Genomic DNA, 15,192 nt, shown 5'->3' on the forward strand with positions numbered 1-15,192 from the left:
TATTGTAAAGAAAATAGTCTGTGTTTAAGAGATGCCTATTGAAGTAAGTAGGGTGTGAAATGATGGATCAAGGATTTGCTTTAAATTATTTCAGCATTTAAGATAAAAAGGAAAAGGGGATGATAGTTTAGGCAAATGTACAAAATGTTCCTAATTGATGAATCTGGATGATGAATATATGGGGGAGGGGAACTGTATTTTCTCTTTGGGTATTTTTGAAATTGTCATAATTAAGAATTTGGAGAACCTGTTCAATTCCTGCTACTTATGTGAACTAGGGCAATGGTTTTAACCTCCCCGAGCTAATTTCCTCAGGTTACAATGGGAATATCACTTACCTCACTGAGAATGGGGGCCCTACAGTGTCCCTCAATGGATGTTAAGCTCCCCTCATGGGAGAGACGTATCCGTCTTCTGAGGATGGACAAGGTGTTTAACAAAGGAAATCTCACTTCCCTGGAATTTGTTGAACTGTCCTTTGGAACAGGAGGTGAGAAATATGAAAGAAGAGATTCATAACGTCAGGTCTGCCTGGCCTTCCTGGACTAGGCAGTCTGGGCATAACCTGGTATAGAAAGTGTAACAATTACCAGCTGCGACTATTGGTTCCTCCTTACCTGAACCACTTACTCACACACCCTTTGCCTCGGAGATACTTTACCTTTCTTTTCTCTCTCAACAGACTGCACCCAACTCTCACAATACATTCTCACCTCTCTCCTCACACATCTGAATCAAATCCTCCATGTTCTTTTCCTTCTCTAAGTCTCCCCAGTGCGGTCACACTACCTAGACCAGTGATGGCGAGCCTTTTGAGCTCGGCGCGTCAGCATTTTGAAAAACCCTAACTTAACTCTGGTGCCGTGTCACATATAGAAATTTTTGGATATTTGCAACCATCGTAAAACAAAGACGTATATTTTTGATATTTATTTTATCTATTTAAATGCCATTTAACAAAGAAAAATCAACCAAAAAAATGAGTTCGCGTGTCACCTCTGACACGCGTGTCATAGGTTCGCCATCACTGACCTAGACCCTAATTACCAGGACAGGAAGTTACAGGATAACTGATTTGAAAAGAAATCACAGGAAGGATTCCTATTGATAGAGTTATCTGATTTGACTTTTAAAAAACACATTCATGTCTAGATGAGACCTGTTGCCCAAAGGACTCCCCAAACTCATTCTCACCAGCAAGAATTTTACCCACCCGAATCTCCATGTTTCTAGAAACATTTACTGCACAGACTACACAATAAACCATGGTGGTCTCTGCCCTGGGGAATTCAAAGTCCAATGAGCTCTGCACGTTAGAGAATTAACAACATTAGCCACATCTAATCAGTTTTAAATCCCACGTATTACATTAAAAAATTTTATCACTAGATAAATATTGATTTTTAGAGAGGAAAGGAGATAGAAACATCAGTGTGAGAAACACAGTTCTTTTGCCTGTCACATGCACCCCGACCAGGGATCAAACCCAAAACGTTAGTATGGGCCCTGCAGGGGAATCGAACCCACAACATTTTGGTGTTCGGGATGATGCTCCAACCAGCTGAGCCACCTGGCCAGTGGTATGTTACATTCTTAATGAGAGGTGTTATATTTATGGAACATAAGACTATATGATTCCTTTCAACAGTTCCCTGGTGAAATTCGCCATATTTGATTGAACATATTAAAAGAAGTTATTTAAAAATCCATGTTTGGCCAAAACCGGTTTGGCTCAATGGATAGAGCGTCGGCTTGCAGACTGAAGGGTCCCAGGTTCGATTCCGGTCAAGGGCATGTACCTGGGTTGCGGGCACATCCCCAGTAGGAGATGTGCAGGAGGCAGCTGATCGATGTTTCTCTCTCATCGATGTTTCTGACTCTCTATCTCTCTCCCTTCCTCTCTGTAAAAAATCAATAAAATATATTTTTTTAAAAAATCCATGTTTGGTAACTCCAATATCTGGACCATCTGGGGGTCAGTTTCTATCATCTGTCTCTTTGTTCTGGGTCAAGTTCTTATGTCTGCTAATGACACAGTTGAGCATTGGTTCTGGATTTCTGATGGTGACATAAAACTTGAGATATCATGGATCATAAGTATCCAGTATCTGGAATGTAAAGTCTAGAAAAAAAATTTGGGTAAATATACACTTGTTTGAGTAAACCATTCAAGCAAGCAAACCTAACAACCACTGAAGCACCAGAGAAATATGGGGTGGTGTCCAAAGTGTACTGTATCTTAAAAACATAACATCCCAAATCCTGTTATATGTTCCCCCGCTTTTCACCCACACCCGTTTCTCGTGAATCTTTAGAAATTAAAATCAAGATTTCCTTTTCTCATTCTGTTTGTTTCAGTCACAAAATAAGACAGAAACTGCTTTAGCCAATTTGGTTCAGTGGATAGAGCATCAGCCTGTGGACCAAAGGGTCCCGGGTTCGATTCCGGTCAAGGGCACATACCTCGGTTGCAGGCTCCTCCCCGGCCTGGGCCCTGGTTGGGGCTCAGGCAGAAGGCAACCAATTGATGTGTTTCTCTCACATCTATGTTTCTCTCTGTCTTTCCCTCTCCCTTCCACTCTTCCTAAAAATCAATGGAAAAATATCCTCTGGTGAGGATAAACAACAACAACAACAAAAATAAGACAGAAACTTTACACAACTAATGCTAACCGGCACAGAGAAAGTCATAAATGATAAGATAAACACTTTAGCCCATTACTGCTTGAAAAGTGAAGCTTAGCAGAGCTCAGGAGCCAACTGCAAAAATCTTGCAAATTGCACACTGCATGATTTTATGTATTTATAATAAGTGATCATTTCCTTGAATTAAGGTTTCTTATAAAAATGCTTTTCCTATTACAATTTGTTATGATTAGTGGGGTTTGGGCTCAGTAAAATTTTCAAGTAGTTATCCTATTTAAAAAAATACATTATTATGGATGTCAGAGAGGAAGGGAGAGGGAAAGCAAAATAGAAACATCAGTGATGAGAGAGAATCAGTGATCGGCTGCTTCCTGCATGCCCCACACTGGGGATTGAGCCTCAACCTGGGAATCAATCATGACCTCCTGGTTCATATGTCAGTGCTGAACCACTGAGCCACACTGGCCAGGCTGTAGTTATCCTATTTAGAATGGTTTTTCCTTTCCATCAAATTAGACATTTCCGCCCTGACCAGTTTGGCTCAGTGGATAGAGCGTCGGCCTGAGGATGGAAGGGTCCCGGGTGTGATTCCGGTCAAGGGCATGTACCTTGGTTGCAGGCACATCCCCAGTGGGGGTTGTGCAGGAGGCAGCTGATCAATGTTTCTTTATCCTGTGTAGATTTTAGTGAAACTAAAGGTTCTGACCAACTTATTGTACCACTCTTATAGGCTTACTCTGTGGAGCATTCTCTTAAGAACTGTGACATTTTGAACTCTGCCAAAACACAGGCCACATTATGAACTCTGTGATGAACCAGAAGACAGGAACTCTTACTAAGCCCTTATCACATGCAAAACATGTGTAGGGTTTCCTTGCAGTAAGGAGTGTCGAATGAACTTGAAGACGTGAGGTCTGACTGAACTTCTTACCATAGGCTACATTTACAGGGTTTCTCATCCTTGTGGGTCCTCTGATGAACATGAAGGTAAGAGTTCCACATGAGGCTGTTCCCACACTCTTAACATGTATAGGATTGCTCCCCAGTGTGTACTCACTGATGAGATTGAAGATTTGAACTCTAACTGACGCTCTTCCCACACAAAGCACATTTGTAGAGTTTCTCCCCTGTGTGGACTCGCTAATCATCTTGAAGACTTGTGGTATAGCTGAAGCTCCTATCACATACAGCACATTTGTAGTATTTCTCTCCTGTGTAGATCTCTGATGAACATGACAATACCAAGATCTGCAGGGTTTCTCTGCAGTGTGGACTCACTGATAAGCTTGAAGACTTGTGGTCTTACTGAGGCTCTTACCACACACAGCACATATGTAGGGTTTCTCTCTTGGGTGTACTCACTGATAGGCTTGAAGATGTGAACTCCAACTTAAGTCCTTCTCACACGCAGCACATTTGTAGGGTTTCTCTCCAGTGTGGATTCATGGATATTCCTGAAGACGTGAACAGTGATCAAAGCCCTTACCACATGTCCACATTTGTATGTCTTGTCTCCTGTATGAATTTTCTGATGGATCTGAAGGTGGAGAAATGGGAATGAAGCTCTTACCACATCTCTCATATCTGTATGGCTTGAAGATGTGAGGTTTAACTCAAGCTCTTACCAAACACACCACATATATAGGGTTTCTCTCCTGTGTAGATCCTCTGATGAACAGGAAGACAGGAGCTCCACAAGAAGCCTTTCCCACACACAGGTTATTTGTAGGGTTTCTCTCCACTGAGGACTTATTGATGGGCTTGAAGATGAGAACTCTGAGTGAAGCTCTTTCCTCACATGTCACATTTGTATGGCTTCTCTCCCCTGTGGATCGTCTATTGAACTTGAAACACAAGTTCCACATGAAGCCTTTCCCACATGCTTAACAACTGTAGGGTTACTCCCCAGTGTGGACTCAGTATGGTCTTGAAGGCTTGAAGTATGGTTGAGGCTCTTACCACACACAGCACATCTGTAGTGTTTCTCTATGTGTGGACTCACTGATGGGCCTGAAGATTCGAGTTCTGACTGAAGCTCCTCTCACACACCACATTTATAGGATTTCTCTCCTGTGTGTATCCTCTGATGAACATGAAGATTCAAGCTCCACATGAATCTCCCACACTCTTTACATTTGTAAGGTTTCTCTCCTGTGTTAACTCTCTGATGAATTTGCACATGGGAGCTTTGAATGTCTCCCCACACATTACATATATGGGGTTTTGCTCCTAGGAGACAATGCTGATGAAGTTCAAGATTGGGCCCACAACCTGGCATGTGCCCTGACTGGGAACCGAACCCATGACCTCCTTTCATGGGCTGATGCTCAGCTATTCTCTCTCCTTTTAGAGTTTTAAAAATAATTAGCCTATTTAATATACTTGAAATTACACAGAAAGCTTTCCCAAATCAAAATGAATACTAATAGTAATAATATCATATTTATGTACACATATTTTTCAAAAAATGGATATTCTAAATATTTCACTCTGCCCTAGGGAAAAACTTGCAAACATTTAAAGCCAAGTTCAAACAGGCAACTCCCAGGAATAGCAAGTGTCCTGTCAGTGGCACAGGGAAAGCCGAGAGCAATGGTTCTCTATGGGGGCATCTGGCAGTGGTACTCTGGATATTTGTGATCCACACATTGGAAATAAATTATTTCCAATGCTCAATACACACTTCTAATAAGCCATGTGTAACTTATTTACAAAAAAATTGTTGGCTTTGACTATTGTTTCTTACAAAAACAGTGTTGTTGTTTTTTATCAATTGCATTGAAATCAAATTTATTTATTTATTTATTTATTTATTTATTTTTAAATATATTTTATTGATTTTCTACAGAGAGAAAGGGAGAGGGACAGAGAGCCAGAAACATCGATGAGAGAGAAACATCAATCAGCTGCCTCCTGCACACCCCCCACTGGGGATGTGCCCGCAACCAAGGCACATGCCCCCGACCGGAATCGAACCTGGGACCCTTCAGTCCACAGGCCGATGCTCTATCCACTGAGCCAAACCGGTCAGGGCGAAATCAAATTTATTACCACACCATTTTGTTTTGTCATTTATAGTCACTTTATTTTATACAATTACAAATATATCTTTAGAAAAATCCATAAAAAAGACTCTGACTTACTCTAAATTACAGGTTTCCAAAGAGATCATATCTTTAAATTAGATAAAAATGTATAAAATTCTGAAGACTTCTAAGACCATAACTTACAACCTGGAGATTTTTGTCCAATGGTAAAGACATTAATTAAAGACTCTCTACAACAGTGTTGGAAGATACCTTACCTAATCAGGTGCCTAACCATGAATGGACATCTGACCCTGACTCTGACACTTACCTCTATCTACAGTGGAGATCAAAGACTTTTCAAGAATAAAAAGCCCAAACATCAGAAATAGACAGCCATCCTGAGATATCAACAAGGCCTATAGACCTACAAATTAATGTTACTACTACTATTAGTAATAATAATAATAATAATAATAATAATACTTGTTCTTTAGGCTTTTCTCAAACCCTATACAATGTAAATGTAACCCAACTGTTAATAATTACTGAATGTGTATAACATCTACCTGCATGATAAATAATAATCTTTTTATGGTATCACTTTTAAAATTTATTTTAAAATGCTGTTATAAAAAGTTAAGTAAAAAGAAATATTAAGCCCAGCAGGTGTGGCTCCATGGCGGAATGTCAACCTATGAACCAGGAGGTCACGGATCGATTCCTGGTCAGGGCACATGCCCGGATTTCAGGCTTCATCCCTAGTGGGTGGTGTGCAGGAGGCGGGCAATTGATGATTCTCTCTCATCACTGATATTCCTTTCTATCCCTCTCCCTTCCTCTCTGAAGTCAATAAAAATATTTTTTTAAAGAAATATTAAACCAGGCCTGTGTAGCTCAGGGGACTGAGTGTTGTCCTATGCACCAATAGGTCGCTGATTTGATTCCTGGTCAGGGCACATGCCTGGGTTTTGGGCTTAATCCCCAGTAAAGTGTGTGCAGGAGGCAGCCAATCAATGTTTCTCTCTCATTGATATTTCTATCACTCCATTTCCCTTCCCCTCTCTCTCTAAAATCAATAAAAAATATTTTTAAAAGAGAAATATTAAGAAAGGAATTTTATATTTAAACACAAAAAAACTAACTATGAAACATATCTCACATTTGTATAACTTCTATCTTGTGTGGACTCTCTGATGAGCTTGAAGACTTGAGTTCTGACTGAAGTTTTTACCACACATGTCACATTTATAGGGTTTCTGTCCTGAGTGGATCCTCTGTTGAACATGAAGATACGAGCTCCACATGAAGCCTTTCTCACACACAGCACATTTGTAGGGTTTCTCTCTACTGTGAACTCACTGATGAACTTGCAGAAGTGAAGTCTGATTGAAGCTCTTCCCACACACGCTACATTTGTAGGGTTTCTCTCCTGTGTGGATCCTCTGATGAACATGAAGACTTGAGGTCACCATAAAGCCTTTACCACACTGTTCACATTTGTAGGGTTTCTCGCCAGTGTGGACACGTTGATGGTATTGAAGACTTGAGGTCTGACTGAAGCTCTTACCACACACAGCACAACTGTAGGGCTTCTCTCCTGTGTGGAATCGCTGATGGCCTTGAAGATGTGAACTCCGACTGAAGCTCTTACCACACACAGCACATTGGTAGGGTTTCTCTCCAGTGTGGATTCGCTGATGGGCTTGAAGATGTGAACTCTGACTGAAGCTCTTTCCACACACCCCACATTTGTAAGGTTTCTCTTCTGTGTGGATCCTCTCATGAACATGAAGATATGAGCTCCACATGAAGCCTTTCCCACACACAGTACATTTGTAGGGTTTCTCTCCAGTGTGGACTCGCCGATGAACTTGCAAATGTGACTTCTGACTAAAGCTCTTACCACACACAGTGCATTTGTAGGGTTTCTCTCCCGTGTGGATTCGCTGATGGGCTTGAAGACTTGAGGTCTGACTAAAGCTCTTACTACACACAGAACATCTGTAGGGTTTGTCTCCAGTGTGGACTTGTTGATGTTCTTGAAGATGTGAACTATGAGTAAAGCCCGTACCACATGCCTCACATTTGTAAGGCTTCTCTACAGTGTGGATTCGCTGATGGGCATGAAGCTGTGAACTCAGTCTGAAGCCCTTTTCACACACAGCACATTTGTAGGGTTTCTCTCTAGTGTGGACTCGGTGATGAACTTGAAGATGTGAACTTCGACTGAAGCCTTTCCCACACACAGCACATTTGTAGGGTTTCTCTCCAGAGTGGAACCTCTGATGACCATGAAGATATGAGCTACACATGCAGCCTTTCCCACACACAGCACATTTGTAGGGCTTCTCTCCTGTGTTGATTCTCTGATGAATTTGCAGATGTAAGCTTTGACAGAAGTCTTCACCACACTCACCATTCCTACTGAATTTCTCTTCTGTGAGAACACTTTGATGAGTACAAAGCAGCGAGCTATAACTGATGCCATCCCCACACTCACTACACATATGAGATTTTGCTCCTAGGTGTAACTGCTGATGAAGTTCAAGAGTGGGGCCCAAACTGAAGCCTTGTCCATTCTCATGAGAATTCTGCTCTCCTGCATGAACTCCATTATGCTGAAATGATGTCTTCATGAAACATTTCCCACAATGCTTGTGGCTACATGACTTCTCACCTTTATGTACTTCCTGATCATCATCATGGTCATGAGAGGTCTTTTTAATATCACAACCATCACACTTACACAGTTTACATTTCCCATCAAACTGCGGACACCTACTCTGATAATTCTGTGACTCTCTCCAGAGATCCCAGGCGGTCTTACTTGGAAAATCTTGATTTTTTATACTATTGGCACTTTGAACTTCCCCTTGAACCTTTATTACATAGTTCTCATCTTCAGAAACCTGAGTAGATTCTGTTGCCCACAACTGGCAGAAGGAATCGCCTTGGATTGGCAAATCAGACCTCTTGCCTTGTAGATTTATTATCAAGTCTTGATTTCTGGTTAACTTACTCATGATTTGTTCCCATATTGGCCAGCACACAAGGTCTTCATGAAAAAGGTCCCTTAATCCAACTTGTTGAAGAGTCTCTATCTCATTTTGATTCCGGTATCCTAAAAGGATAAGAATTCGGAGATGAAAATGAGGAAAAATGAATATTTACTCAGAAATAAAAATATTTCACCAGTCAACCACACCGGGAGACCATATTCGATCAGCTTGGACTTTGTCATTGGCTTTTTCATGCCTATGAAAACAAAGAGGTGATGAGTAGGCTCCTAGCCACTCAGTGTTAAGGAGACTCACTTGGAACTATAACAAGACTTAACTATGAAGTCAAAATTAGAAATAGATAGCTACAGAGCAGGGAACTTCCTCAGCAAAAGTAAAAAGGACATATAATATTCAACTAGTGAACAACTGGAAAAAAATAGAAAACTCATTTCCATATCTTATGGGAGTAAAATTCCTAAGATAATTGTTGCCACTTAATTTGGCTGAATTTTATGATCAATGTGAATGGCTAATATTCTCTTCCAGGCTTTGTACATATGTATTTGTACATATGAGAAGGTGCTGTGGTAGCCAGCATACAGGATGGTCCCCAATGATTCTGCCTCCTGATGTCCATCTCCTATCAAATCCCTTCTCACAATGTACCAGGATTGATCTGTGAAGCCAATAGAATATGGCAGAAGTGAGAGTACATCACTTCCAAGGTTAGGTCATAGAAGACATTGTGGCTTCTGCCTTCCACTGTCTTGGGTGTAACCAGCTGGGGGGAACGAACTGCCATGTTTGGAAGATACTCGGGAGCTCAGTGGAGAGGCCCACTGGCAAGGCCTTCTCCCAACAATCAGGTGAACGAGTGCATCTTGGAAGCTGAAACTTTAGTCCCATTAAACCTTCCAAGGCCTGAAGCTCTGCTGGACTCCTTGACAGGTTTATGAGATTCTGACCCTTATCATCCAGATAAGCTGCCACGAGATTCCTGACTCACAGACATATAAATAAATGCTTATTGTGATAAACTGCTAAGTTTAAGAATAGCCCTAGCTGGTTTGGCTCAGTGAATAGAACGTTGGACTGTGGACTGGAAGGTCCTGGGTTCAATTCCAGACAAGGGCACATGCCCGGGTTGCGGGCTCAATCCCAGGTAGGGGGCGTGCAGGAGGCAGCTGATCAATGATACTCTCTCATCATTGATGTTTCTATCTCTCTCTCCCTTTCCCTTCCTCTCTGAAATCAATAAAAATATATTTTTAAAAATAAATAAATCCTGTAGAAATACTAATATCAATCAACATAAAAAACATTTCAGAGTAGTTATACAGGTCTAAGTAGCTAATACAAGTACCATAAAAATTATTGTTCATCAGAAGCATAATAATGTTCTTAAATAATCCCTAAGTCACACTGCTCTTTTCTCCCCTCGTGAGCTGTCTCCAGGAGTGAAGACAGTGAGATCCACCTAGCACCATTCTCAATGAGCTTTTGTTTACAAGAATTCTTATGAGAGAAGAAAGCCTTTGGTTTGTGCATTATTGCAGTGAAATTAGGCCTCTAGGACATTCCTCATAGATGGAGCAGGGCAACTAGATAGACACCAAAAAATGCAAAACCTTGTGATATTCTGATGTTGCCAAAAGGAACTTTTATAAGGGAGATGTGAGCAGAATATACTGTAAGATTCGTTCAACCTTCTGAGGAGTGGGAGTTACAGAGGTGCATCTATTTGTCAAAACTAATCAAATTGCATGCTTAGTATGTGCATCTGTAAATGTTACCTCAATAAAAAGAACTTACACAAATAAGAAGTCATTTCACTCCCTGAAAATTCATGTACATTTATAATCTGTGTTTTCTGTATATATTTCAATAAAATGTTGGCCCAAAATTAAAAAATAAAAGTAAAGACTTGTTTGAGAAGGCAAAGCAGCCCTGGCCAGGTATCTTAATTGGATAGAGCATTGCCCAATATGATCAGTTGCGAGTTCAATCCCTGGTCAGGGCACATACAAGAATCAACCAATGAATGCCTATATTAGTGGAACAACAAATCAATGTCTCTCTCTCTCTCACCCTTTCTCTCAAATCAATTAATTCTATATAATAAAAGCCTAATATGCAAATCGACCGAATGGCGGAACGACCGGTCACTATGATGCACACTGACCACCAGGGGGCAGACGCTCAATGTAGGAGCTGCCCCTAGCCCACAGGCCCCAGGCCAGCCAAGGCGGATGCCAGAGGGGGCCCCTGATCGCCCCGCCGGTTGCCCCACAGAGGGAGGTGACCAGCAGTGGTGGCAGGGGGCAAGGCGGGCAAACAGGCGGCGCCAGGCTGGCCAAGGCAGGTGTCAGCGGGGGCCCCCCGATCGCCCTGCCAATCACCCCACAGATCGGCCCTGATCACCGGCCAGGCCTAGGGAACTTACCTGTGCACGGATTTCATGCACCGGGCCTCTAGTCAATCAATAATAAAATAGAGTCTTCCTTTAAAAAAATAATTATTATTTTAAAAGGCAAAGCAGTTATAAAGCAAAACCAGACAACAGTTGTAACTGGAATGGTAATTCCAAGGTAGGTCTGTACAGAAAAATAAGGGAGCGAGTCAAATGGAGGCAGCATCTAACCTCCCTGACTGTGGGGAAACTTCTAGCAGCATGAAGACACAAGACCAGAAATGGCCGAAACCGGTTTGGCTCAGTGGATAGAGCGTCGGCCTGCGGACTGAAGGGTCCCGGGTTCGATTCCGGTCAAGGGCATGTACCTGGGTTGCGGGCACATCCCCAGTGGGAGATGTGCAGGAGGCAGCTGATCGATGTTTCTCTCTCGTCGATGTTTCTAACTCTCTATCTCTCTCCCTTCCTCTCTGTAAAAAATCAATAATAAAATATATATTTAAAAAAAAAAAAAAAAAAGACCAGAAATGATGAAAGGACTGAGAAGACTTTCCCCCACTACTCACCACAGGCAGGGCCTCGTCTATCAGATAAGCAGCTAGATTCTCTTGGTTCTTTTGCTTCTCTGATTTAGCTTTTTATTTTTGTGCTTATATCCAATAGGGATGACTGTAATTACTGTATTTAGGCTGGGCTTACTTGAGGGATACACAAAGTAAAATAAGTGAATGAAGAAGGGAGTGAAGAAGAGGGGGAAATGAGGAAAGGAAGGGAGGAGAGAGGAAGGTAGGCAGGGATGATGCCACCGGGTAAATGGATGGGGCACTGCTCACAATGGCAATGCAGAGAACGCACACAGGTTAAGAGAAGCTGTGGGGGAGCCTTTTCACTCACATTCAAATGGGACCGCCTACCCATTCATCCATTAATCCATTAATTCATCATTTAATCATTCATCAAACAAATAATTAATGAACATATCCTGTGAGTTAAGATACAATCCCTGATCTCCTGATGTTATACTCAAATGGGGAAAGAAAGACAATATACAAGTAAACAAAATATAATCCTTTAATATATCAGCAAGTAATTAATGACCAGTCACAAAATAAGACAGGGTAGGGGGCTGGGGATTTTAAGCAGAGTGCTCAGAACAGGCTTCTGAGATGAGATGACATCTGAGCAGACACGGATGAGTGAGGCAGGAGACAGGATGTATGGGGAGAACAAGGAAGAGCAAGAGAAAGGCCATGAGGTGGAGCAGTTGGCAGTCAGAGCCACAGCAAGCAGTCTTGTGTGGCTGGAAGGCTAAGGAAGGGAAATCCGGCCAGAGCGGGTGAGGGCGGCCGGGTCAGGCAGTGCCCTGCAGGCCACGGGAATTATTTCAGACTGTCTGAGTGAGATGGAAGTCATGCAAGAGTGAACAGACCAGTTACCTGATCTGACTGACCAGTTACGATCTGGCTGCTGTAGGAGAACAGACTACAGAAGGCAAAAGCAGAGGCAAGGAGGCAGTGAGAGAGCTGCTGTAAGTAAGCAGCGTAATGAATGATGGAGGCTTGGGCCAGGGTGGCGACCCTTCGGGGGAGAGAAGGAGAGCACCTGGGCCCAGGAAGGACTCAGCGGCCTGGCTGTCACCTGCACACCCGCCTCCTGAGGTTTCTGTCTCTATCATCGGAAGCTACTCTTCTCTCCCTCAGTGTAATTTCCTATCCAATTTGAAGGGTTGATATGCTATGAAAAATAAATGGCTTATATACAAGGGGATACACTAAAGGCAAAAACTTAATCCTTATCCAAAAAGGCAATACTACGATCCTTATGCATGCTAAATAGCATTTCTCCAAATTCTGATCCTGACTTGTTGCAATAAATACAACAGGCAGCCCTAGCTGGTTTGACTCAGTGGATGGAGTGTCGGCCTGCGGACTGAAGGGTCCCGGGTTTGATTCCGATCAAGGGCATATGCCCAGGTTGCGGGCTCAATCCCCAGTAGAGGGCGTGCAGGAGGCAGCCAATTGATGATTCCCTCTCATCATTGATGTTTCTATCTCTCTCTCTCCCTCTCCCTTCCTCTCTGAAATCAATAAAAATATATTTTAAAAAATACAGCAGGCAATCAAATGATCATCCTTTCCTGATTTACTCACAGTTTTGGTTATACTGTATGCAGTTCTGACAAAGAGCTATGCTGTCTTTATTCTACTTTGTTCAGTACAATAAAGATGTAACTCACCAACTGATTTTAAACCCCACCGTGATGTCAATACTGCAATTTGCAAAAAATAGGAAAAGTATAGACAGGATATCTCACAGGACTTAGGAAACTGAGATCCCAGGTTTGGGGACACATTTCAAGAGTCCCAAAGTCTTAAACATTTGAAATCAAAATACTCCTGGGAGCTGACATTCAGTGACAGAGGGCGCCTGTCCTCACCCACTGAGACCAGGTTCCGGAAGTTCTCCAGCATCACGTCCCGGTACAGCTCCCTCTGGGACGGGTCCAGCAGCCCCAGCTCCTCCTCCGTGAAGACCACAGCCACGTCCTGGAACGTCACTGCCTCCTACAACACCGAACACAGGAAACCTCAACGTTATGACCAATGGGCATGGGGAGAGGGCAGCACTGAGGGGCAGAGAGGATGGGGGGAAGTTGACCTGGATTCTGCCAGCCCTGAGTCTATTTTTTTAAAATAAATATATATAATATATATATATTTTAGTTTATAATTCTAATTTTGTTTGGTTTATTTATTTTATTTGTAATTTTTAATTAGTCGCTACCTAAGTTATTTCCCAGGAGAGAGCCAGAAGCTTACAGCTACCCACATAGCACCTGGGTTGCAAAAAGGGGCAGGGAGAGATACAAGACACAAGATAATATCAATAATCAAAGATAAATCAAGCCCAACCTTCCTACAATTCCAGGCAGATGCTGAGCTCCCCTGAAGGCTTAATACAGGAAAACGTGGCAGACAATGCACAAGCAGAAAGGTGCCTTCGGTGTCTTTAAACAGAGGTGTCAAATGGCCGTAGAGTCCAGCCCTGGAAACACTCAAGGTCCTGTGGGTAGGGGGTGGCCCAGCTAGATGCAGACTTAACTCACTGGGTATTCTTCAGCCACTTAGAAACACAAGATGTGAGACAAATCCCATAAACCTAAGAGGCCTGGGGAGGGGACAGGCAAGTTGATCCTAAACCAAAGATTGCACAGGCCAGACACAATAATACTAAAGTCACTCCCGTCAGTGCACAGGTTTTCCCAAATCCCAAACGCTTATTTCAAGTTGCAGTCTAGATGGCAAAATCCAATGGAATTTGAACAATTAAAATATATTTTATTGATTTTTTACAGAGAGGAAGGGAGAGGGATAGAGAGTCAGAAACATCGATCAGCTGCCTCCTGCACACCTCCTACTGGGGATGTGCCCGCAAGCAAGGTACATGCCCTTGACCGGAATTGAACCTGGGACCCTTGAGTCCGCAGGCCGACACTCTAGCCACTGAGCCAAACCGGTTAGGGCCTGCGTCTATTTTAAGGACCTTCCCCCTCTTCTCCATCCAGCATGTCAATTTCATACACTAGTTTTCCACAGCCCCTTCAAAAGTATGTGCAATTTACTCTCTTTGGTGTGGCTCAGTTGGTTGAACACCAGAAGGTCTCGGGTTCCATTTCTAGTGAGGGCGCATGCACAGGTTGCGGGCTCGATCCCCAGTAGGGGACTTGCAGGAGGCAACCGATTGATGCTTCTCTCTCACCCTCTCATTTCCTCTCTCTCTCTCAAAATAATAAAAACATATATGAAAAATTGTGCAATTAAGAATAATCCCTGTTTATTTCACTTGGTGTCATTTGTGAGCATTTCTACGTAAGCACCCTGGAACCGTAACTCTTCAATCGTGGGGGATATACATTTGGTTAGTACTACCAAATTGTTCCAGCAATGTTGGGTTAATTTGCTCCCAACAGGCTCTGATGGCTTTTATCTTTCCTTTCTCACTCACACATTCGCTAAGCCTGGGGCTTCTCACTTGGTTACAATTTAACAAACCAACAGGTCACCCTTCCTGAGGAGCAATGAAATTGGTCCTCTGTACTCTCAGG

General features: G+C 42.6%; 1 protein-coding gene across 1 annotated transcript in view; it reads right to left on the reverse strand.

Moving 5' to 3' along the window:
* Positions 1-6,449: 6,449 nt before the first annotated feature.
* The window catches only part of LOC102417453 (zinc finger protein 233), a 23,079-nt gene continuing 14,336 nt past the window's right edge, over positions 6,450-15,192 (reverse strand). The window contains 2 exon segments of the mRNA XM_023743589.1: positions 6,450-8,796; positions 13,525-13,651. Of these exon segments, the coding sequence (XP_023599357.1) occupies positions 6,764-8,796; positions 13,525-13,651 (2,160 nt within the window). The 3' untranslated portion in view covers positions 6,450-6,763.

This window comes from Myotis lucifugus, unplaced genomic scaffold (genome assembly GCF_000147115.1).
Source record: "Myotis lucifugus unplaced genomic scaffold, Myoluc2.0 scaffold_402, whole genome shotgun sequence".
Classification (NCBI taxonomy): Eukaryota; Metazoa; Chordata; class Mammalia; order Chiroptera; family Vespertilionidae; genus Myotis; species Myotis lucifugus.